This window comes from Danio rerio, chromosome 11, assembly GCF_049306965.1.
Source record: "Danio rerio strain Tuebingen ecotype United States chromosome 11, GRCz12tu, whole genome shotgun sequence".
NCBI lineage: Eukaryota > Metazoa > Chordata > Actinopteri > Cypriniformes > Danionidae > Danio > Danio rerio.
The window spans coordinates 44,847,330-44,873,114 of NC_133186.1; the positions used below are offsets into that span (position 1 = coordinate 44,847,330).

A 25,785-nucleotide genomic window follows, 5' to 3' on the forward strand; every position below is an offset into this window, starting at 1 on the left:
TTCCGCTGAACAAAGTTAAGCTATTAATAGGCTCCCAAATACATTGTGTACATGAAAAAGTAAAACATACTTTCCCTTATTTATTAGCACATTATGATTATTATCAATATACAGTACATGGTACAAAGCAAACCATCGGATTATTCTGTTTCTGGAAAAGTCTCTAGCCACTGGCATGCTGCATGTTCACTACACAACAAACGTCATGTCGCTTCCACTGCTGTTTTTGCTTTAAAGGAGACCTATTACGCCTCATTTACAAGATGTCAAATAAGTCTCTGACGTCCTTAGAGTGTGTATGTCTTAAAATACCACACGAATAATGTTTTAGAACTCTCTGAAGCTGACCCTTTTGGGTTTTGATCCTAATTGTGCTGTTTTGGTGACTGTCGCTTTAAATGCAAATGAGATTGTGCACTTTTTAAAAGAGGGTGGAGCTACAAATGTGTCAGCATAGAGGCAGATTCAAAAACATGACTAACCTCCTATGCTAATGAGGGAGAGATGGTCACTAGTGGGCGGGGCTTCCCTCTCTGATGACACGTACAACAGGAGAATGTCAATCAAAGTGTTTCTGCAGACTGTTTACATCAACTCTAATTATAAAAAATACACTTTTATAATTAGAAGCTGGTTTTATTCACACTGTTGCACACAATCACCCCTTATAAAAGGGATTTCTGCATAATAGGTCTCCTTTAATATTTGTTGATTAAAAAAAACAAGTTAAAAAGAAGCCGCTCTTCACCACAGCCATAAAGCATACACAAAAGACTAATAAAAAAAATCATATAATAAATTACAAAAACATACGATCTACACAAAAATACCAGAACACAATAATGATAAAAATACATATTCTCAAAGTAACATTTAATAAAACTGACGTCCTCCTGGTTTTTTGTTTTTTTTTTTGCAACTCCTCAAGGAAAATTGGTTTAAAGTGGAACATTATTTGCTGGTTAAACACTGCATTTAAAACCATTACTCAGTATTGTTTCATTAGTAATGGTTAGAGTTTTGCTGGTTATCTCCAACTTGTTTTTCATCCGTTTTAATTGATCTGCAAATTAAAACTATAGTACATTTTCATAACGGTTTATTCACAGTTTGAAACTTCAAAGTCAACATGAAATTAACAATGTTTTTTCATTCATTCATTCATTTTCCTTCGGCTTAGTGTCTTTTTATCAGGGGTCGCCACAGTGGAATGAACCGGCAACTATTCCAGCATATGTTTTACACAGCGGATGCCTTTCCAATACTGGGAAACACCCATACACACACATTCACACACACACTCATACACTACGGCCAATTTAATTCATCCAATTTACCTATAGCGCATGTGTTTGGACTGTTGGGGAAACTGGAGCACCCGAAACCCACAACAACACAGGGAGAACATGCAAACTCCACACAGAAATGCCAACTGGGCGTCGGCACTAATGGTGCAGTGGTTAGTGCATAAACACATGCACTCCAGTGCTTGCGGTGACCCAAGTACGACTCCCGCCTCGAGGTCATATGCCGATCCTACCCCTCTCTCTTCTTCCCACACTTTCCTGTCAATACGCTCTAATGTCCTGTCCAACTAAAAGGTGAAAACTCTGAATAAATAATTATATAAAAAAAAGAAAAGAAATGCCAACTGATCCAGCCAGGACTCGAACCAGTAGCCTTCTTGCTGTAAAGCCACAGTGCTAATCACTGAGCCACCGTGCTGCACCCTACATTTTTTTTCATGAATGCGGATCCTGTTTCATGCACTCTGGAAGCACTTTTCCAAGATATATTTTTAATTGTGACTTTATATCTCATATTTCTGGCTTACTTTATTAAAATTTGTATTTTTTTTCTTGCAATTGCATTTACAATCAACATCACAATTATAACTTGTTTTTTAAAATGATTATGTTTCTATGCATTTCTGCCTTTCTTAATCGTAAATATTTATATTTTTTAGGTTTATTGTAGATTACGAGTTAATGTTTATCAGATTTGCAGCTTCATTTATTACATTTTTTCATTTATTAATCTGGGGTCGCCACAATGAAATGAACCGCCAACTTATCCAGCACATGTTTCACACAGCGGATGCCCTTCCAGCTGCAACCCATCTCTGGGAAATATCCACACACTCTCATTCACACTCATACACTGTGGACAATTTAGCCTACCCAATTCACCTCTACTGCATGTCTTTGGACTGTGGGGGAAACCGGAGCACCCGGAGGAAACCCACACGAACGCAGGGAGAACATGCAAACTCCACACAGAAATGCTAACTGACCCAGCCAAGGATCGAACCAGCGGCCTTCTTACTGTGAGGCAACAGCACTACCTACTGCGTCGCCCTAATTTAATACATTGGCAAATTTATTTTTATTGCAATGTTGCAATTCCTTCAACTTACTTTCCAGTTCATTCTGATTGGGTGATGTCAGGCATAGCCAAACTGAATTGTGGGTCCGTCGGTGCCGCTTCAGTGAGAGGGGTCTGGCTGCAGACTGCAAGTGCAATCTGAGCTGCATCCAATGCTTTTTAATGCGCTCACCTAACCCCACCCCTAACCCTACCCGTCACAGTGATGTCACTCACTCCTTTGAGTGAATTGTGTCTGACATTGCATCGCTGAGTGATGCAATCTCAGCTTGCATCATAAAGACTGCATCCAGATTCTATTGGCTTCAGTGGCATTATTCACTGCAGAAGTTGAGAATTTCTCAACTTTTCAAGCGCCAACGAAAGCGTCAGCCAATCAGACTGCTTTATGCAAATTCCCCAGTTCAGATTGTAGCCTATTGCGGACTTATTCAATTGGCTGATGCTGCTATGATGATCGCGTCAGCCCCAACTTCAGACACGCCCCCTGTCAAGCATTGACATTGAAGCCCTGTGGGAATTGGGCGCTAGTCTCTGATTTATCAGGGGTCACCACAGCTAAATGAACTATTCCAGCATATGTTTTACGCAGCGGATGCCCTTCCAGCTCCAACCCAGTACTGGTAAACACCCATACACTCTTTCACACACACACACACTGTCACACACTCATACACTACGGCCAATGTCATTCATTCATTTTCTATTCGGCTTAATCCCTATATTAATCATGGGTGGCCACAGCGGAATGAACCGCCAACTTATCCAGCATATGTTTTACGCAGCTGATGCCTTTCCAGCTGCAACCCATCACTGGGAAACATACATACACACTCATTCACACACATACACCACAGACAATTTAGTTAATCAGTTCCCCTTTAGCACATGTGTTTTGGACTGTTGGGGAAACCGGAGGAAACCCACGCCAACACAGGGAGAACATGCAAACTCCCACTGAAATGCCAACTGACCGAGTCAAGACTTGAACCAGCGACCTTCCTGCTGTGAGGCGACAGTGCTAGTCAAAATTAAGCTGTTTTTATGATGGAAATAAGCTTCCATAACACACAAACACATCCAACTCAAACAGTTAGCAAACACATTTCATGTCGACTCTGAAGAAGTCTCAGTAGTACAGTCAAAACTGCTACTCAACAGTCAACAGAAGCAAAGACAGACGACGCAAAGGCGAGATATATTGAATATTGTGCTATTTCCACACTGAAAAACAAAATGATTCATTGGATTTACTACATTTTTAATGGAAGCATCTCTAATCACTGATTTCTTTTATCTTTGCCATGATGACAGCACTTAATATTAGACTAGATATTCTACAAGATACTAGTAATCAGCTTAAAGTGACATTTAAAGGCTTAACTGGGTTAATTAGGCAAGTTAGGGTGATTAGGAAAGTCTTGTATAACTGTGGTTTGTCCTGTAGACCAGTGATTCCCAAAGTGGGGTCGCAGGACAATGAGGGGGGTCGCTTGGTGATTTCCAAATGTCATCTTAATTTAATTAAACTATAAGAATTACCATATTTTATCCATAACCTACGGATTTTTTTAATGCAATAGTTACATTAAAAACATGCAAATAAAAAGCCACCAGCCTTTACATTTGTATTTATTTGTTTGCGACCCCTGAGGTTATATTAAAGACACAGCAATACACACATTGATTTTATGGCACCCGGTTAAACTTTCTGACACCTTTACTGCCCTCACATACATTAAAAATAAATACAGGCCATAACTAAACATGGAGGAAGATCTCCATGTGGCGTTCTCCAAAATTAAACGATGAATAGACTTGGACCTATTGGTATGTGTGTGCTGTTGTGTGCAAGGTTTATATATTTATAACCACCTCGGATTTTTTGGGGGTAGTGGGCTGAGAAGTTTATTAAACCCTGCTGTAGACAATCGAAAAAACCAACCCAAGCTCATTCTGGAAACGTAGCCCCGCGGACGTTTCTGGAGACCGCGATTTACGTTGCCGGAGGTACATAAGGCCGCGTTTGGTTTTTTTCGAGCGAACGCTGCGGGGCGGTGTGGCGCCGCTCCGCCCCTCCTCTTCGCGCTCGCCTCCAAGTGGAGGGCTTTCCCGACCCGATCAGTTTGTCCGCCTAGCTCACAGCGTTGCGTCGGCGGAGCGGAGGCCCCGGAGGAGGAGGAGCCGGAGCCGGCCGCGGTGGACGACAACCGGGATCGAGTCCGGGAAACAGCGGGTTCCGGCAATCAGGTAAGACGAAAAACGGAATCCGGAAAATAAGGGCAAAAACGCGGCGGGATCCGAAAACTCGGTCGAAATCGAAGACGAGGGCTTTTGCTTTTTTTTTTTTTTTTTCTGATCCGGCGGCTTTTCGCGTGAGAACGGCGCCCGAGACGCGAAAAAGCGCGCACAGCGGCCTCTCGCGGATCCACGAAAACAAAAAAACGCTCGAATACGTACCTCCCGGGACGTAAATCGCGGTCCGCAGAAACGTCCGCGGGGCTACGTTTCCACAATGAGCCCGGGTTGGAAAAAACAAATATTGCTTAAGGGGGATAGAAATATTGATGGCCTAAAAAAATGAAAAACTGCTTTTATTCTAGCCGAAATAAAACAAATAAGACTTTCTTCAGAAGAAAAAATATTATAGGAAAGACTGTGAAAATTTCCTGAATCTGTTTAATATCAATTGGGAAATATTTGAATACGAATAAAAAATATTAACAATTTAACCTTTTAAAAAAATGTAGTAAATCCAATGCATCATTACTTTCAGTTGCGATTGCATTCCCACAATCCTCCAGAAAACCTCTCGCCAAACCCGACGCTAAAAACATTTAAATTCCTAGATTTTCGTTTTTGGTGAGAAAAATCTCCAAATCCTCGGATGTCCCGAAGGAGCCGGATTCGGACTTGCACTGTCCCACCACAATGACATCACTGGCGTGGTGCAGTCAGTCCCAGGCGGCGGTGCGGACAGGAGTCAGTCTGGATCATTGAGTCCAGCGCGGCGCCCTCTAGAGGTTGTTCTTCTCTGTGCACTCGGCTTCTGTGCTGCGTGGGAAATAAACCGTGGTCTTGTGCTCTTCATAGCGGTCGATGTGCTTCAGATGCACTACCATGTGCAGGGCGTAGGCCAGAACCAGCAGCAGGATCAGAGACGTGATCAGACCCATCAGGATGGCTGGAGTGAAGAAAGTGGCGCAGTCACTGGCTGGAGCGAACTTACTAGACTGAACATTGAAGGCCTGGATCTGAGAGGGGAAACAGAGTCAGAGTTATGCAGTTTACAGATTATATTGTTGATAGTATCTATCATCTATCTATCAATCTATCAGTCTATCAATCTATCAGTCTATCTATCTATCTATCTATCTATCTATCTATCTATCTATCTATCTATCTATCTGTCTGTCTGTCTGTCTGTCTGTCTGTCTGTCTGTCTGTCTGTCTGTCTGTCTGTCTGTCTGTCTGTCTGTCTGTCTGTCCGTCCGTCCGTCCGTCCGTCCGTCCGTCCGTCCGTCTGTCTGTCTATCTGTCTGTCTATCTATTTATCTAATGAATCTTTTAATCTATCTATTCATCAATTTATCCATCCATTTATCATCCATTATTCTTCAGTCATCTATTATTCATCCATCCATCCATCACCTATTCCATCCATCCATCCATCCATCCACCAATCTATCATCTGAAATTCCATCCATCCATCCATCATTCATCTATCATTCAATCAATCCATCCATCCATCATTCATATACCTTTCCATCCATCCATCCATCCATCCATCCATCCATCCATCCATCCACCCATTTACTATTCATCAATATAACATGTCATATAATCCATTCATTCATTAATCTATCACCATTCATTCTGTTCACCCGTCCATTCACTCTTAATATGTCATTAATCCATCCATCCATTCATCTATCCATCCATCCTCCCTCATTCTGATCTTGCAGGCAAAGCTCAAAATTTCCCAGTAAACAGCATTCAATTTCACCCAAACTCTGCATGTTCTTCCACACAGTCATTTCATACAGACTAATGCCAAACCACAAGCTTGTGTAACCACATTACACCCACATTACAGCCACTAAAAATACAGCGCACGATGCTACGACTCCCAATATCAGCGGAGGACAGAGGGAAAGTGTTATCTGCCAACCTGGAAGTCTGTGAACGTGATGTGCCAGTTTGCTGCGTGGTCAGTGTTGGCACTGGGCACCAGCAGCGTGTCGTATTTCTGCAGGCTGCTGACGTGCTGGCAGTGGTATGAGTTGGTGGATGGCGCGTACACATCTGTGGCATTAAACGTGGCCTCGTACGTCCAGTTGTAATGGATGTGCACGTTATCGAGCGTGAACCAGTTCTGTCCTGCCGACTCATAAAACGTGTTTGACATCTGTAGCCTGGAGGTAAAAACACAGATATGGGACGGTTATGTGGGTTTATCTGTCAGAAAACCCATTAGAAATTAGTTCTGCTCAGTTGACTTAGTTTAATAACATGCAATATCAGTATACAAAATGTACGATTCAGATTAGAGGAACTACATTTAAAGAAATTGTATTAAATATATCGACAAAGATTGCACGTTATATTTAATGTTATGTTATGATTTATGCCCATTTAATTGACAGTCATTTTGTAAAATGCTAACCTGGCAGGGTTATACAGGCTAGACCCATGCTATCAACATTCGAATTCGTGTTAGCCATATGTTAACTAGTCTAATGTTAATTCATCTGAAAAATATGCTAACCATGCGAGAATACCCTGCTGAAAAATCCAGCTTAAACCAGCCTAGGCTGGTTGGCTGGTTTTAGCTGGTTAACCAGGCTGGTTTTAGAGGGGTTTTGGCCATTTCCAGGCTGGTTTCCAGCTATTTCCAGCCAGGTCTTAGCTGGTCAGGCTGGAAAATGACCAGCCAAATCCAGCTTGACCAGCCTGGTTTAAGCTGGATATAGCTGGTTTTGGCTGGACTCCCAGCTTGGCTAGGCTGGACAAGCTGGTTTTAGCGGGTCATGTCCCAGCCTGACCAGCTAAGACCAGACTGGAAATTGCTAGAAACCAGCCTGGAAGTGGTCAAAACCCTCTAAAACCAGCCTGGTCGACCAGCTAAAACCAGCCAACCAGCCTAGGCTGGTTTAAGCTGGATTTTTCAGCAGGGTCATGTCGGTCTTATGTTATAACACGTTAATAATATGCTAAAGATGGTACAAATTGTGGCTAGCAAAAGGGTGAAACAGGCTATACCCATGCTTGCAACATTGTATTTTGTGTTAGCAATGTGTCAAGCATACTAGACATGTTAGATAATTCTTATAATGTGCTAATAATGATGTTAACACGTTAAAACATGTGCTAACAACAACCAGATGGTAGAAATAGGCTAACAGCATGCTAACTTAGGCTAATAAAAAGCTAAACAGGCTATACCTGTGCTAGCAACATTGTAATTTGTGTTAACCATGTGTCAACAATACTAGACATGCTAAATAATTCTAATAATGTGCTAACAATGCTATTAACATGTTAAAACATGTGTCAACAACATACAGATATTAGAAATAGGCTAAAAGCATGCTAATTTAGGCTAAAAAATAGCTAAACAGACTAGACCTATCCTAGCAACATTGCAGTTCGTGTTAGCCACGTGTCAACAATATTAGACATGCTAAATAATCCAAATGTGCTAACAATGCTATTAACCTGTTAAAACATGATGGTAGAAATAGGATAACAGCATGCTAATTTAGGCTAAAAAAAAGCTAAACAGGCTATACCCGTGCTAGCAACAATGTCATTTGTGTTCACCATGTGTCAATACTAGACATGCAAACTAATCATAATAATGTGCTAACAATGCAAGTAACATGTTAAAACATGTTCCAACAACATACAGATGGTAGAAATAGGCTAACAGCATGTTAATTTAAGCTAACAAAAAGCTAAACAGGTGAGACCCATGCTAGCATCATTGTAAATTGTGTTATCCATGTGTAAGCAATACTATAGATGCTAATTAATCCTAATAATGTGCTAACAATGCTAGTAACCTGTTAAAAGGTGCTAACAGCATACAGATGGTAGAAATAGGCTAACAGCATGCTAATTTAAGCATGTGTCAACAATACTAGACATGCTAATTAATCATAACAATGTGCTAACAATACTAGTAACATGTTAAAACATGTAGGCCAAACCTTTGTTAACAACATGATACAGATGGTAAAAACAGGATAACATCATGTTAATTTAGGCTAATAAAAAGCTAAACAGGCTAGACCCATGCTAAAAACATTGTAATTCATGTAAGCCATGTATCAACAATATTACACATGCTAATTAAACCTAGCAATGTGCTAACAATCATAGTACATGCTAAAACATGTTACAGATGGTAGGGATAGGCTAACAGCATGCTAATTTAGACTAGCAAAAAGCTAAACATGCTTGCAACATTCCAAGTCATGCTAGCTATGCTACAAATAGTAATAGCCTGGTAAAACCACCATAAAAATATATAAAGTCACAGTTGTTTGTAACAGCATCAGTATAGGCTAATACTCAGAAATAATAATAATAATAATAAGAAGAAGAAGAAGAAGAAGAAGATATAACCTGATGGAGAGTCCTCGAAGATCTTCCACATCACCGAAGCGCAGATTGAGTCTGGCCAATAACAAAATACATAAAAATTTATAACTTTTTTATTTTAAACTTTTAAATCCAAACTGGGGTATTTTGCAATATTTTAGGTGACTATTAAACTGCTTGAAATTTAAATAAAAAATAAATAAATAAAAATGAAACTGTGGCCAATACTAAATATTAAGAAGATAGTTTTAAACATTATTTTTTTAAAAAGTTAATTATACACACACACACACACACTGGCCACTTTATTAGGTACACCTTACTAGTACCGGGTTGGACCCCCTTTTGCCTTCAGAACTGCTTAAATCCTTCGTGCCTTAGATTCAACAAGGTACTGGAAATATTCTTCAGAGATTTTGCTCCATATTGACATAATAGCATCATGCAGTTGCTGAAGATTTGTAGGCTGCACATCCATAATGCCAATCTCCCGTTCCACCACATCCCAAAGGTGCTCTATTGGATTGAGCATGTTAAAATTTGGAGTGCTTATTTGAGTTACTGTTGCCTTTCTATCAGCTGGAACCAGTCTGGCTATTCTCCTCTGACCTCTGGCATCAACAAGGCATTTGCGCCCACAGAACTGCCGCTCACTGGATATTATCTCTTTTCCTGACCATTCTCTGTAAACCCTAGAGATGGTTGTGCGTGGGTATCCCAGTAGATCAGCAGTTTCTGATTTACTCAGACTACCCCGTCTGGCACCAACAACCATGCCACGTTCAAAGTCTCTTAAATCCCCTTTCTTCCCCATTCTGATGCTCGCTTTGAACTGCAGCAGATCGTCTTGATCATGTCTACATGCCTAAATGCATTGAGTTGCTGCCATGTGATTAGCTGATTAGAAATTTGTGTAAAGTTGGACAGGTGTACCTAATAAAGTGGCCGGTGAGTGTATATGAGGTATATAGATAATCATTAGATCTAATCAGAATGTTAAAGATATTTCTGCACTCAAGTGTTGGTTGAGTCATAGGCTTTCAAGCTTAAGGGGGCTAATAATATTGACCGTAAAATGTTTTTTTAAAAATTAAAAGCTGCTTTTATTCTAGCTGAAATAAAACAAATAAGACTTTCTCCAGAAGAAAAAATATATATAGGAAACACTTTGAAAATTTCCTGAATCTGTTCAACATTATTTGGAAATATTTGACAAAGAATAAAAAAAAATTAACAGCAAATCTAATAATTCAACTTATAATAATAATAATAATAATAATAATAATATCCTTCAATACCCAGCTCTGTTAGTGTATAGTATATAACAGCAGTAGTAATTGTGACATTATTTAGAGTCAAATATAGTGTAGATGACTGACGGTTTTCAGTGTGACTTACATGGCTTTATCTTTACTGCAGAAGGATCCTTTGGTGTCGAGCGGTGCGTCTGGGCTGAAGGTTTTCTCTGTGAGATCCACCAGACTGTGGTTTCTGTACCTGATGGCCAGCTTCCTGGCCCTGAAAAGGATGCAGGTCTTGCCGTTGTACGTCACACTAAGAGGAGAATAAAGCAACAATCCTGGAGACTGAAGCAGCTTTCTGCGAGGAGGAACGTCTAGCTGCCATCCGTACGGCTGAAACAAACACACGGTAACATCAGTGACACACACTACCATTCAAGTGAGCATTAATTAACCGCCAACTTATCCAGCAAACGTTCTACACAGTGGATGTCCTTCCAGCTGCAACCCAGTACTGGGAAACACCCATACACACTCATTCACACACAAACACTACGGCCAATTTAGTTACTCAATTCCCCTATAGCGCATGTGTTTGGACTTGTGGGGGAAACCGGAGCACCCAGAGGAAACCCACACCAACACGGGGAGAACATGCAGAGTCCACACAGAAACGCCAACTGACCCAGCCGGAGCTCAAACCAGAGAAAGGAAAATTTGAGTGATTTCGGGACACAGACTCCTGATTGAAAATGTAGCATGTGTGTGTAATCTGTTTTTTCCAAAGATAATGCATCTGTGCAGGATTAAACTGCTGTGGAGTTTGGAGGTGAATCTGCAAGGTCAGTCTGGAGCCGCTGGCAGACGCACAAAACTCACCTGCAGAGCCCGACGGAGTGGAGCTTCAGCTGCGGACAGAGAACTAGAGCTGCCCGATCCTCCTGCACACACACATACACAGTTGAAGTCAAATTTATTAGCCCTCTTGCAATTTTCTCCTTTTTTAACTTTTTTTTTTAAATATTTCTCAAATGATGTTGAACAGATTGAGGATTTTTTCACAGGATTTCCGATAATATTTTTTCTTCTGAAGAAAGTCTTATTTGTCTTATTTCGGCTAGAATAAATGCAGTTATTAATTTTTTCAAAATCATTTTAAGGTCAATATTATTAGCCCCCTTAAGCAATATTTGTTTTGGGTTGTCTCCAGAGAAAAATCACTGTTATACAATGACTTGCCTAATTACCCTAACCTGCCTAATTACCCTAGTTAAGCCTTTAAAAGTTACTTTAAGCTGTATAAAAGTGTCTTGAAGAACATCTAGTAAAATATTATTTTCCGTCATCATGGCAAAGATAAAATAAATCAGTTATTAGAATTATTAAAACTATTCAGCTTAGAAATGTGTTGATAAAAATCTGCGGTCCATTAAACAGAAATTGAGGAAGACATATTCAGGAGGGCTCAACTGTACACACATTTTTTCTTCATATTTAAAGCACATTAAATTAATTTAAATTTAATTTACATTGAATTAAAAATCAAACTGTTCATTTATGTAAAGCATTTTCGTTTCATAGCTAACTATATTCATATTTAATCTAACAAATAAGTTATTTATAGAGCAATTTATATAGATCAGGGTTGCATGTAAGCCTGAAAAACATGAAAAATAATCTTTTAAAAAACTAAAGTGTATACTTAAGTGTTTGCATATGTTTTATCTAAGTGTTACATTTGATGCATTTGGCTGTTTTTTAATCATATAACATGATGCAGTGATAATATAGAGAGCAAATCTATCTCAATATAGGGTATATGCCGAGCTAGTGTTTTTACCATACTGATAAACTTCTGGTGACCTGTTATTGTGAACTTTTTTCCATTTTTTACGGTTCCTTTTACAGCATTGATGTTGTAATGTCATTAAAATACATTCAGTTAAATAAACTTAGGCATTCATTTAGTTGCTTTAGCGTAAAACGAGACGAAAAGCTGTTTACTCCCACGCTCCTGTCAGAATCGGCAGGCTAACGCAGAAGCTCCATTGAATATACTGGGGTAAAATAAATGCTCATATTATAAAGACATGGCGGGGGGAAATGTGATTTAATGCAGTGCTCGTGTACAATCTGAGACCCACTTTAAATCGGACATCACTCAGCTAGTGGAGATCGCTGATTTTTACAGAAAACAGACCCTAAACGCGCCGGTTTTTGCATTGCATACAGTTCGCCGGAAGCGCTTAACCCAGGTTACTGGCAAATTAAAACTCCCATTAGCATGCTTCGGCATATACCCCATTATTCAGAGCAAAATATGCAATTGGTTCAACGTTAAAGCCAATCAATGAGAAGTTTGTTACAAACTACTTAATATTCAATCATTCATTTTCGTTCGTCTCTATTTCAGAGGTCACCACTGCGGAATGAACCGCCAACTATTCCAGCATATGTTTTACACAGCGGATGCCCTTCCGGCCGCAACCCAGTACTGGGAAACACCCATACACTCTAACATTCATACACATACACTACGGTCAATTTAGTTTACCCAATTCCCCTATAGCGCATGCGTTTGGACTGTGGGGAAAACCTGAGCATCCTGAGCAAACCCACGCTGACACTGGGAGAACAAATAGGAATTGTCAATCCACTGGTGGTGGATGAGGAGTTTCCCCCCATTGTGTAAAGCGCTTTGAGTGCCTAGAAAAGGGCTATATAAATGTAAGGAATTATTATTATTATTAAATAAGAACGTCAAAGTAATGTTAAAATAAGATTTCGAAATTTGCATATCAAATATGAAACACACAGAAATGCCAACTGGTCAAGTTGGGACTTGAACCAGCGACCTTCTTGCTGTGAGGTGACTGTGCTGACCACTGAACCACAGTGCTGCTTCCCTACTTAACATAAAATACATATTAAATGTCGGCAGTGGCGCAACAAGGGGGTATGCAGTATATGCGGCGCATAGGGGCGCCACACATGGGGGGGCGCCGTTGTGCCAAAACTATTTTTAAAATTATCCTTATTAAAAGTTTCAAATAATAAAAATAAATAAATATGTTTTGTTAAAAAATATTATTTTGCATTTTAAACGAATATAATATTGTTATTGTTTAATTCAAAATCATTTAACACAATAACATGCAGTCCCACAGCCGAAAGTGTTCATGTAGATGTAACTGTTTAGATTTGCTTTTATTTTTATAAAAATAAACTGTCAAATCATACATAATGTTAAAAGTATAAGATTAATCTGAAAATTTGTCTTCAAAAATTTGGTTCTCAAATCTTAATTTATTATTAATTAATTAATATAAAATAAGAGGGATCACACAAAATTTGAACCTGCATACCCCTCAGTCAATGTGTAGTTGCGCCCCTGAATGTCGGTTATCTCACTGTAATGTCAAGATAAGAGTTGGAAATTTGCATATCAAATATGAAACACTAAGCTTTAATGCTTAAGCGATTCAAGGAGCCACTTAAGAAAGATTAAACCCTGATATTTATCAAAAACAACTCACCATCTTGAATGCTGATGTCTCTCGACGGTGCATCATCTGAGCTGTAAGAAGAAATAAAAGTGTGTTTTATTAATCATAAACATTTATCTGAAACCTGCTCACCAGAGCGGAAAGAATTAGTCCTGCATATGTTTCCATTCACAACCCAGTATTGGGAAACACCCATACACACATTTACACACACTCATACACTACGACCAATTTAGTTCATCCAGTTCCCTTATGTGTTTGGACTGTGGGGGAAACCGGAGCAAACCTACGCTAAGAACATGATGCAGACTCCACACAGAAATGCCAACTGGCCCAGCCGGGACTCAAACCAGCGACCTTCTTGCTCTGAGGCGACAACCACTGAGCCACCGTGCCACCTAAACTGTTTTTCATTCATTTATTTTCCCTCGGCTTAGTCCCTTTATTCAACAGGGGTCACCACAGCGGAATGAACCACCAACTTTTCACCGGCAGAGACCACGCCACACTTTGAGCTGGACTTTATTGTAGGGATGAAGGGGATGGTGGGAGAACAGTGGGATGAAGGGGAAGGGAAGTAAGAGGATGAACAGTGAACAGGTAGATAGGTTGATTGGGCGTCCTATGATGATGCCTAGAGACTCAGAGTGGGGGTACCGTTTCTGTCATATTTGGGTAGAGTGATTGGAGCCTCCACAAGTCGAAAAACGTGGTAAAGGTGAATTGGGTAGGCTAAATTGTCCGTAGTGTATGAGTGTGTGTGTGGATGTTTCCCATAGATGGGTTGCAGCTAGAAGGGCATCCGCTGCGTAAAAACTTGCTGGATAAGTTGGCGGTTCATTCCGCTGTGGCGACCCCTGATTAATAAAGGGACTAAGCCAACAAGAAAATGAATGAATCCTGGCATTTTTAATGATCACAGAGAGTCAGAACCTCGGTTTAACATCTGAAAGACGGCGCTCACTGAGCAGTATAGTGTCCCCTTTACTATACTGGGGCATTAGGACCCACAGAGACCACAGGTTGACCCCCTACTGGCCTCACTAACACCACTTCCAACACCAACCTAGCTTTCCCATGTGGTCTCCATCCAGGTAGTTACAAGGCGCAGCCCTGCTCAGCTTCAGTGGGCGACCATTGTTGAGTTTTTGAAAACTTTCAAAGCATCTTCCCAATATATGAGTCAAAATAAGATTTGCCGCCCAAAACTATTCCATTTGCTGAATCAGAGAAAGTTGTGGCCAAATTAAGACTCCAACTCACCCCAGAGTGGATGAAATGTACCGGAAGGGTCGTTTGTGAAAGCATATGTTGGGTGAGCTGCGTTCACAGTGTGTTCTTCAGACTTCTGGAACAGTAAGACGGATTATTGAAAGAGGGGCAGTTTAAAGGTGTAATCGGTGAGTAATGCTGCTGGAATGGGCTTAACCTGGATCTCAGAGCTGATTATGGGTCAGTCTGAGTCTGAGGATGGTGCTCAGAGATCAAATGTCTGCGGTTACTGCGGAGGAAAGATGAAGCAGACTGACTCAGATATAGATATATATTACACTAATTTATCAGTGTGTTCTACAGTAAGAGAAGCAGCTCTGTTTCTGTTCATTTATCTATCCATCTATCTATTAATTTATTATCCATTAATTCATCTATCCATCCAGCCATTGTCCATCATCTATCAACCATCTATCTGTCTATCATCCATCCATTTTTCTGGAATCCATCCATCCATTCATTTGACTACTATCCATCCATGCCTTTGTTTGTCTGCCTATCCGTCCATTGATCCATCCCCCCATCGGTCTATCTTCCATCCATTCATCCGTCCATTATCTATAATCCATGTCTATCATTCATCCATCATCCATTCATCCTTTATATCCATTCATTCATCAGTCCATAATCTCTAATCATCCATCCATTAATTCTTTCTATGCATCCATTCATTCGTCCTTCCATTCGTCGATCCATCCAGACAACTATTCATCAATCCGTTCATCATCCGTCATCCATCCATCAGTCTCTTATCCATCCATCTGTGATACATCTATTCATCTATTACCAATCTATCCATCTATCATCTATCATCCATCTATCTTTCATCCATCTATGGTACATCCATCCATCACCCATCCATCTATTCTTTATCCATCTATGATCTATCCATCTATCATTAAGTTGTCCAGCCATCCATCTATCATGTATCCATCTGTCATCCATCCATCCAATCGTCTATCACTGATCCATCCATCCATCCATCCGTCCATCCGTCTGTTCATCCGTTCGATCTATCTATCTATCTATCTATCTATCTATCTATCTATCTATCTATCTATCTATCTATCTATCTATCTATCTATCTATCTATCTATCTATCTATCTATCTATCTATCTATCTATCTATCTACCGATCATCCATCACTGATTTATCCATCTATTCATCTATCATCCATCCATTCATCTATCCATCAATGATCCATCCATTTTTCCATCGTCATTCATCCATCTTTCTATCATCCATCCATCCATCCATCCATCCAATCATCTATCATGGATTTATCCTTTCATCCATCCATCCATCCATTCATCCATCCTTCCATTCATCTATTTATCTATTTGTCTGTCTGTCCGTCCGTCCGTCCATCCGCCCGTCCCTCTGTCCATCACTGATTTATCCAATTATTCGTCTATCATCCATTCTATGGTACATCCATCCATCAATCTATCAATCTATCTATCAATCTATCTATCTATCTATCTATCTATCTATCTATCTATCTATCTATCTATCTATCTATCTATCTATCTATCTATCTATCTATCTATCTATCTATCCATCTATCTATCCATCTATCTATCTACCGATCATCCATCACTGATTTATCCATCTATTCATCTATCATCCATTCATCCATCCATCAATGATCCATCCATTTTTCCATCTGTCATTCATCCATCTTTCTATCATCCATCCATCCATCCATCCATCCATCCAATCATCTATTATGGATTTATCCTTTCATCCATCCATCCATCCATCCATCCTTCCATTCATCTATTAATCTATCTGTCTGTCCGTCCGTCCGTCCCTCCGTCCATCACTGATTTATCCATCTATTCATCTATCATCCATCCAATTATTCGTCTATCATCCATTCATCAGTCTATCACTCATCCATGATCTGATCATCAATTACTAAACCATCCATCATCCATTCATATATTCAACTATCATCCGCCCATCCATCTATCACCCATCCATCATCCATCCGTCTATCATTCATCCACTTATGATCATCCATCCACCTATACCTCTGTCATTCATCCTTTTATTCAACTACTATTCATCCATCATTAGTCCGTTTATCTATCCATCCACACATCCAGTCATCTATCACTGATAAATCCATCCATTCATCCATTCATCCATAGATATATCTATTCCACTATCATCCATCCATCCACATAACCATTTATGATTCGTCCATAAATTCATCCACACATCCAGTCATCTATCACTGATAAATCCATCCATTCATCAATCCCTCCCTTCATCTATCCGTCCATCTATCTATCCATCCATCCACCTATAACCATCCATATTCATCCATAAATTCATCCATATATCCAGGCATCTATTACTGATCCATCCATACATTCATTCTACCCTCCATCCATCCCTCCATCCATCCATGCATCATCCATCCATCAAATCACCACCATGCAGCATGTAACAAACACTATCCATCTTCAAAATGCTTTTAACCTCCATGTTTCAATAACAAAAGCATGTAGTGTAGTGTCCGTGTGCACCCTCAGGCCAATATAAAGTCATTTATCAGCTCAGGTCTCCCACAGTGTGACCTGCACTTCTGTCCTTGTGCATGAAGGGGAGGTGTTGTTTATTCACCTGCGCTGTAAACAACATCAGACCCGCAGCGCTCCTTTATACTTCCCTGACAAATGGCATCACTGAAAAACATTATTCACTGGATTTACTTAAATTATTTAAGGTAAGTGGTTGCAAGTAATGTATATGGGCTAAATTAAAACAAACTAATTAAATTTAGTAATGTTCAGCTTAATTTGCTTGTTTAAATTCAGCTCGTATAAATTGTTTGCAACCACTTACCTTAAAGAAATGTAGTAAATGCAATGAATCATTTGTTTAGTGCATCAGTAATTCTGTCTCTTGGATTCCTGTGATGAACAGAAGCCCACGAGGGACATGTGGGAGGTTTTAGCATTCTGTTATTGTTGGATGATATTGTTACATAACTATATTTAGCAAAACCGTGAGTCTGCGTTGACTTAACTTGACCCGCACAGACCGGTGAGGAGCAGCCTGAAGGAAAGCGCACAAAAAACCCTGACTTCTGTCTGAGTTGGCAGTGGTTTATCTGTACCGCCATACGGTAAATATATACAGTTGAAGTCAGAATTATTAGCCCCCTTTGAATTTTTTTCTTTATTAAATATTTCCCAAATGACGGTTAACAGGTCAAGGAAATGTTCACAGTATGTCTGATAATATTCTTTCTACTGGAGAAAGTCTTACTTGTTTTATTTCAGCCAGAATAAAAGCAGGTATTAATTTTTAAAACACCATTTTAAGGTCAATATTATTAGCCCCTTTAAGCTAATTTTTTTTCAATAGTCTACAGAACAAACAATCGTTAGGGTTATATACAATAACTTGCCTAATTCCCCTAACCTGCCTAGTTAACCTAATTAACCTAGTAAAGCATTTAAATGTCACAGTGTATAGAAGTGTCTTGAAAAAGATATAGTAAAATATTATTTACTGTCATCATGAAAAAAATAAAATAAATAATATTAGAAATGAGTTATTAAAACTATTATGAATAGAAATGTGTTGAAGAAATCTGTTCTACGTTGTGTTTGTCCAATAGATGCCACTGTAGTTCGCCAGCTACTCCCAGCGAACTACAGTGGCTTAAGAACTACATTTCCATACATTCTTTCGCACACACACCCGGTCTGTCATCTACACTGATTTGCAACCACAGCTGTCTCCGTTCTCTGTTGATTACCTGGACTATATATTCAGTCATTCATCCTCTGTTGGTCGTTGTCATCTTGTTGGTATGTGTTTTCTGAATCCAGCTTTGTATCTTGTCATAGTTGTCAAAGTCTAGTTCTAGTTTAATCTGTTTGAGTTCCTCGTTTGTTTTTTTTGTCACTTTGATTTTTTTGGATTTTTGTCACCGTCGCTGCACTCTCACATTAAAATCTGCAATTGGATCCTACACCTGTTTTTTTCCAGCTTCAATCCCGTACCGTAACACAGTTAAACAGAAATAGGGGGAAAAAATAAACAGGGGGGTGGAAAATTCTGACTTCCACTGTATATAAACATTCATTTTCTTTTCTGCATAGTTCCTTTATTAATCATGGGTTGCCACAGCGGAATGAACCGCCTATATAAACATATTTTTAAAGAATTTTGGCAAAAAAAAATCTTTTATTCAAAAATTAGTTTATTTTAATTATTCCGATCATCTATCTCTGATTTATCCATCCATTCATGTATCATTCATCCATCCGTCTATCGTTCATCCATTTATCTATCTATCTATCTATCTATCTATCTGTCTGTCTGTCTGTCTGTCTGTCTGTCTGTCTGTCTATCTGTCTATCTATCTCTGTCTGTCTGTGTCTGTCCATTTATCTATTCGTCTCTCATCCATCCATGAATCCATCTGTCATTCGTCCATCCATGATCTGACCATCTATCACTGATTTATCCATCCATTCATCCAAATATCTAACCATCCATCATCCATCCATAAATGACAGTTTTTCTCAATGGCTTTGGTGCATTTCTCACAACACTATTTACATTTGCACAACAGTTAATGAATTTCTCAAAACAATTAGTACAAACTGCAAAACCTTGTGGGTAACCTGCAAAAGCGTGTCACTTGCTCAAAATGGAGAGCTCATTCCTCAAGAGCAAGTATTGATGTCAATGAAAGTGTCAGTGTCATCAAGATGAAAAGTCCTGACGCCATTGTTTATGAACAGGATAGTCAAATGGCTTCATCATGTTTTCATTATAACTGTTTACTCTAAAATGTTTTCCAATGCATAAAAAAAGTCAGATTTTGGTGAGAATGCTTCCTGAAAATGCTCTAGACAGCACTGTATACTATTTGCACAGCCATTTGAACACTACAGTAAAGTGAGACATCACTGCATTTAGTGAGATGTCTAAATACAAGACATTGAATATGTATGTTTCACATGTTTACTGCGTTTGCTCTTTGCAATTCTAATTTATTAACAGCGTTGTGCAAAAGAATAAACACCCTTATACAACAAACATACACTCTCTTTGGGTAGAGCTGTGCACAACTGTAAACAATAATGCAGGACATACTGGAACTGATCCTACAACATACACAGGTACATTCATTCATCAAATTGTTCAATTTATTAGACATTTTCATGAGATAAAAAAGATTGATTTTTTTTTTTATCAAATTAGCTTGACAGATTTTGACAACAAGTTTAACATTTGTGTATGTAATGACTCCAGTAATGAAATAAGGACTATTAGATTTATATAGAGAGACTATTCAGCATTCACAAGATTAGTTCATTCTGACTGACATGACATAAGCAGATAATAATGTTATAAACAGCAGAGAGTTGTATGAAAGCAATGCATGTCCAAAAGCATTTGACATTTGTTGGAAGGAATGAGAAACTGATACTGTGATGTGCACAAATGACTAATTGTTTTGAGAAATGCATTAACTGTTGTGCAAATGTAAATAGTGTTGTGAGAAATGCACCAAAGCCACTGGGAAAAACTGTAATCTATTATCCATTCATCCATCTTTCTATCATCCATCTATCCGATCATCCATCCATCCATCTATTCGTCTATCAACCGTCCATCTCCCTATCATCCATCCATGATCTGACCATCTATCACTGATTTATCCATCCATTCATCTGTTCATTCATCCATATATCATCCATATATTCATCTATCATCCATCCATCATCATAGTTTGTTTTTCCTGGCCAAGGAAAAATATTCATTGCACATCAACCAATCAACATAATTAAATATGTATATATGTGTGAATTTGGTTTCCTATATCGGAATATAAGGAGCACTCTAAAACACATGGGGTTATTTTTTCTACCCAAATCTTGGGTTGAGGCATTTTGGGTTATATTGGGGGGTTATTTTCAGAGTCTTGGGTAGTTTCAACCCAGGTTTTTGAGTCAAATCAACTCACAGCAGTGGCTGACTGGAATACCACATATTATACACTAGTTTGTTCAATCACAGTGAAAATAGTGTAACATAAACGCAGATTCCTTGCATTTACAGATGATTAAAATGAGATTTATGCTCATAGCAGCCCTTAGTCAGACCTTTCTGAATTTTAAAATTTCTTACTACCACGTTTTGCATACCTGCGATCACAGCTAAACATCCACCAAGTCAAAACAGCACAATTGTCTTAACCCTTCTGGCTAGGAGATTAATTCTTCTGAACTGGAAGAGCCCACACCCTCCTTCTCACTCTTGTTGGATAAGAAATGTTCTTTATTTTATGAAATTAGAAAAAATTAGGTACTCTCTTCACCGAACTAGCACTGTTTTTATTAATTTGTGGGAACCCCTTCGCAAATATGTCCAAACTCTTCAGCTTGACCCTGCTCCTTCTGATTGAGTCCCCACCCCCTAATGCCCAGCTTTTATGGGAAACTACTTCTGGTCAACACATTGTAGACTTGTTTTTTATGTATATAAGATTGCACTAGTGTTGTTGTTTTTTATTTTATTTATCTATTTATTTTTATTTATTATTGTTTATTTATTTTTATTATTACTATTTGCTCAAAATACTCTTCAGTGTATTTGCTTATTGTTACATGTTTATGTCTTTGTAAATTCTGGTAATGTTTCACATTGTATAAATAAAACATAAAAAAAAAAAACAGCACATGCTGGGTCATGTTTAGCGTGCATTTTTGGATCAAATTAACCTATTATTTAAGTAAAAATAACCAATTATTGGGTAGAAAAAACAACCCATTTATGGGGTTAAAAATAGTAACCCAATTACTTGGGTAAATTTAACCCCCGATGTGTTCTGCCCCATATTTACCCAGCAGTAGGGTTAAAAACAACCCAATTTGGGTTATTTTTAACCCTGTGTTTTTTAGAGTGAGGGTAAAATATATCTTGATTTTTTAAAAATGTAGATATTTAAAAATATATTTTCAAAAATAGAAAATAGATTGAGTTAAATATATTTATCAAATATCATTTTGTCCATTTTGTGTAAATATCTTTGAAAATATGTATGTATTTTGCCGTATGAGCCAGAGTTGCGAGTCGGTGCATTTATATAATCAATGAAATCTGCTGACCGCTTCAAAACACATGTAACATATTTCAGCGGTGACGCTCAGATTAGTGCCCGTCTTTAAACTTCTGCCGGCATCTAGATGCTTCACCAAATCAAATCTGTTAATACACAAGCCAAAGCCCGGACTGGCCTACATGTAGTAAAACTCCATCTGTGCAAGTGGCAGTGGAGAAACGCAGCACACATTCAGCTCCTACAAAGCAATATGCTGCCAATTAGATCTGTGTTTTTAATGCGATCCGCAATATGAATGTGATTGCAGAGACACTGAGCATATGTGCCATAAAAATGAATCGATGTTGCATTGAAAGCAATCAGATGATGTAATCAGCGCTTAGTTGCTTCACGTAGCAAATGAGATCAAATCTGTGTATCGTAGGCTGGGATACAGTCGTAAATTAAGATTATAGGTGTGTGTTTTACAAAGAAAGCACTTTCAGATTTTCTGTGCAATTGCATGTTTAATTTGATGTGTTGATTGATGTTTCTTTGTAATCATCTGTGATATTTGTTATATTTTAATACAGTTTTGCCCCATGTTTTATCTTTTTTTGCTGATTTATATTTAATTATTTAGTCAAATATGGACCATCTCAATTATTTAATTTGTATTATTTAAATTATTATATTTATTTATGATATTTATGTATTCATTATATGTTTCAATATAGTACTTATTATATTTAAACAAAATTCATGTGTAAAATTAACCTAGAGTATATTTACCAAACCCCTAAATGTGTTTAGATCCTAAAATGACTCTCTTGTTTATAAATAAATAAACATTAATAAATAATAACATTAAATAATAATAGAATAATTTCTTAATCGCCCTCCAGTTCTATAGAGATAAATGCCATTTCATTGAAAAACCTGAATATAATGTTTAGAAAAGTTATTTTATGTAATTATTTATGGAAAAATCCAAGCAATATTTGATTTATGTAATTATTAAAGTTGATTTATGCAATTATTCAAGGTGAAATTCAAGCAAACTTTGATTTTTTTAAATTATTAAAGTTGATTTACGAAATTATTCGTGGCAAATTTCAAACAATATTTAATTTATGTAACTATTAAAGTTGACTTATGTAATTATTGATAGGAAAAATCAAGCAAAATTTGATTTATGTAATTATTAAAGTGTATTTATGCAATTATTTATAGCATTTTTAAAAAAGATTTATTTTTGGCCTTTATTAAGTAGATAGAACAGTATTATAGACAGGAAGTAAAGCGGGAGAGAGACAGGGAGAGAGACAGGGAGCCGGGATTCGAACTCGGGACGCCCTGAAGTGCTACTGCACCATATGTCAGCGACAGTGGCGTAGCTGACGGTCCCACTTTGTGGACCAGTATTAGATTTATTTTATTATTAAAGTCAATTTATGCATTTCTCTATGGCAAATTCAAGCAATATTTGATTATTCATGGCGAAATTCAAGCAAATTTTGATTTATGTAATTATTAAATTTGTTTCATCTAATTTTTAAAGTTGATTTATGTAATTATTCATGGCAAAATTCAAGCAATGTTTGATTTATTTAATTATTAAAACTGATTTATGTAAATTTTTAAGGCAAAATTCAAGCAAAATTTGATTTATGCAAATATTAAAGTTGATTTATGCAATTATTCATGGCAAATTTTAAGCAATATTTATTTTATGTAATTATTAAAGTTGACCCATGCAGTTATTGATAGGAAAAATCAAGCAAATTTTGATTTATGTAATTATTAAAGTGTATTTATGGAATTATTTATGGCAATTTTGTTTTTTAAGATTTAATTTTGGCCCTCATTAATTAGATAGGACAATATTATAGACAGGAAGTGAAGCGGGAGAGAGACTGGGGTTGGCATGGGAAATGTCCTCGAGCCGGGATTCGAACTCGGGACGCCCTGAAGTGCTACTGCACCATATGTCAGCGACAGTGGCGTAGCGGACGGTCCAGTATTGTGGACCAGTATTTGATTTATTTTATTATTAAAGTCAATTTATGCATTTATCTATGGCAAATTCAAGCAATATTTGATTATTCATGGCGAAATTCAAGCAAATTTTGATTTATGTAATTATTAAATTTGTTTCATCTAATTTTTAAAGTTGATTTATGTAATTATTCATGGAAAAATTCAAGCAATGTTTGATTTATTTAATTATTAAAGTTGATTTATGTAATTATTCATGGAAAATTTCAAGCAATATTTAATTTATGTAATTATTAAAGTTGACTTATGTAATTATTCATGGCATATTTCAAGCAGTACTCAATTTATGTAGTTATTAAAGTTGATTTATGCAATTATTCATGGCAAAATTCAAGTAATATTTGATTAATGTAATTATTAAAGTTAATTTATGTAATTTATCTATCTGTATAGTATCCAAAACAATATATTTCTCATGTATTTTTACATTCTTATTTAAATCCATGCACATATTATATAATATCTTACATTACATTACATATTCTTTATAATATCATATATATTATAAATAAGACATAATTACTCCTAAAACTAATATTTGTAAATAAATACATGACTTAAAGAACGAAAACATACAATATTGTTTTATCACAGCTTTATAGACAATCCAAAATCAACAAAACTCACACACTAAAAAGTTGTCCATCCATCAGTGCATCAACACATCAATTTCCAATAATAAACTCACATCGGGCTCATTTATATAATAGATAAATGACTCAGATAATGAGACCTGGCATCTCCATTCTGCAAATAATGTTTTATGTGATGCACGAAACAGCGAATGCCACACAAATCCAAATGAAATTGTAAAAAATGAGAATAAAATCCTTTTAATCCCCATATTTCATTGATTCTCTCATAGACGGCTCACAGCAGGAGATGCTCCACATTCCCGACATTCCTTCAGTGATCATTCCTGAATCCCAGATCTTATCTAACACTCATCTCTGCCTGCAGTTTTAGCAGCAAATATGGATTTGCCCTGTAAACTGATGCCAATGGATTTTCTCTAGTGTTTCACTGCAAGAGCCCTTCAGTTCAGTCTCAATGCAGACACAATGTGGATGAAGGGTGGACAAAGGATGCAGGCACTACATTAGTTTATTTCTGCCTCCTCCTACACCATGTTCTTTAAATAAAACCGTAATAAAGCAGATACACAGCATGCATAGCCTTTGTTTCACTCGAATTCGCCATCTGAATGAATGAGACCCCCTAAAGAATACGTCCAAAAGAAGCTTATTTTAATATATTTCATTTACCTTCCTTCCACAAATGCGGATAGTTGCTCGTAAGACGAGGATATCTGCAGGAAAACAAAAGAAAATAAGGCGAGAGACATCGGGCGCCACGTTGATGCCATGTATACATCCAGATGAGTCTGCCGGAGATGATGCTGAGCACTGCTGCTTCATAATCTGCTGGATGACGGGCGCAGTCTGAGGAGATGATTGACAAGCGCGCAGGCCAATTAGAGGAGTAGTGGGAGGGTTAATCCGGGGAACGCGGCCACGCCCATTCGAGGAGGTTGTGCCGCTGACACAGGTCTGTGAACCACTGATCTTTTAAACTTAACTAATTAGCCGGATATTAGGAAGATATTTAATGAAAATAGGACAATTCTATTGATCAACG

General features: G+C 37.8%; 1 protein-coding gene across 2 annotated transcripts; it reads right to left on the minus strand.

The window, feature by feature from the left end:
* Positions 1–4,742: 4,742 nt before the first annotated feature.
* atp6ap1la (ATPase H+ transporting accessory protein 1 like a) lies at positions 4,743–25,557 on the minus strand. 2 transcript variants are annotated; one of them, XR_012386621.1, is made up of 7 exons: positions 25,413–25,536; positions 13,769–13,809; positions 11,112–11,173; positions 10,390–10,625; positions 9,016–9,066; positions 6,147–6,800; positions 4,743–5,961 (listed from the first exon to the last, which is right to left on the minus strand). XR_012386621.1 is itself a non-coding variant. In NM_001386711.1 (7 exon segments), coding segments are annotated over 7 exon segments (972 nt in total). In that variant the 5' UTR covers positions 25,514–25,557; the 3' UTR covers positions 4,743–5,402.
* Positions 25,558–25,785: the final 228 nt, after the last annotated feature.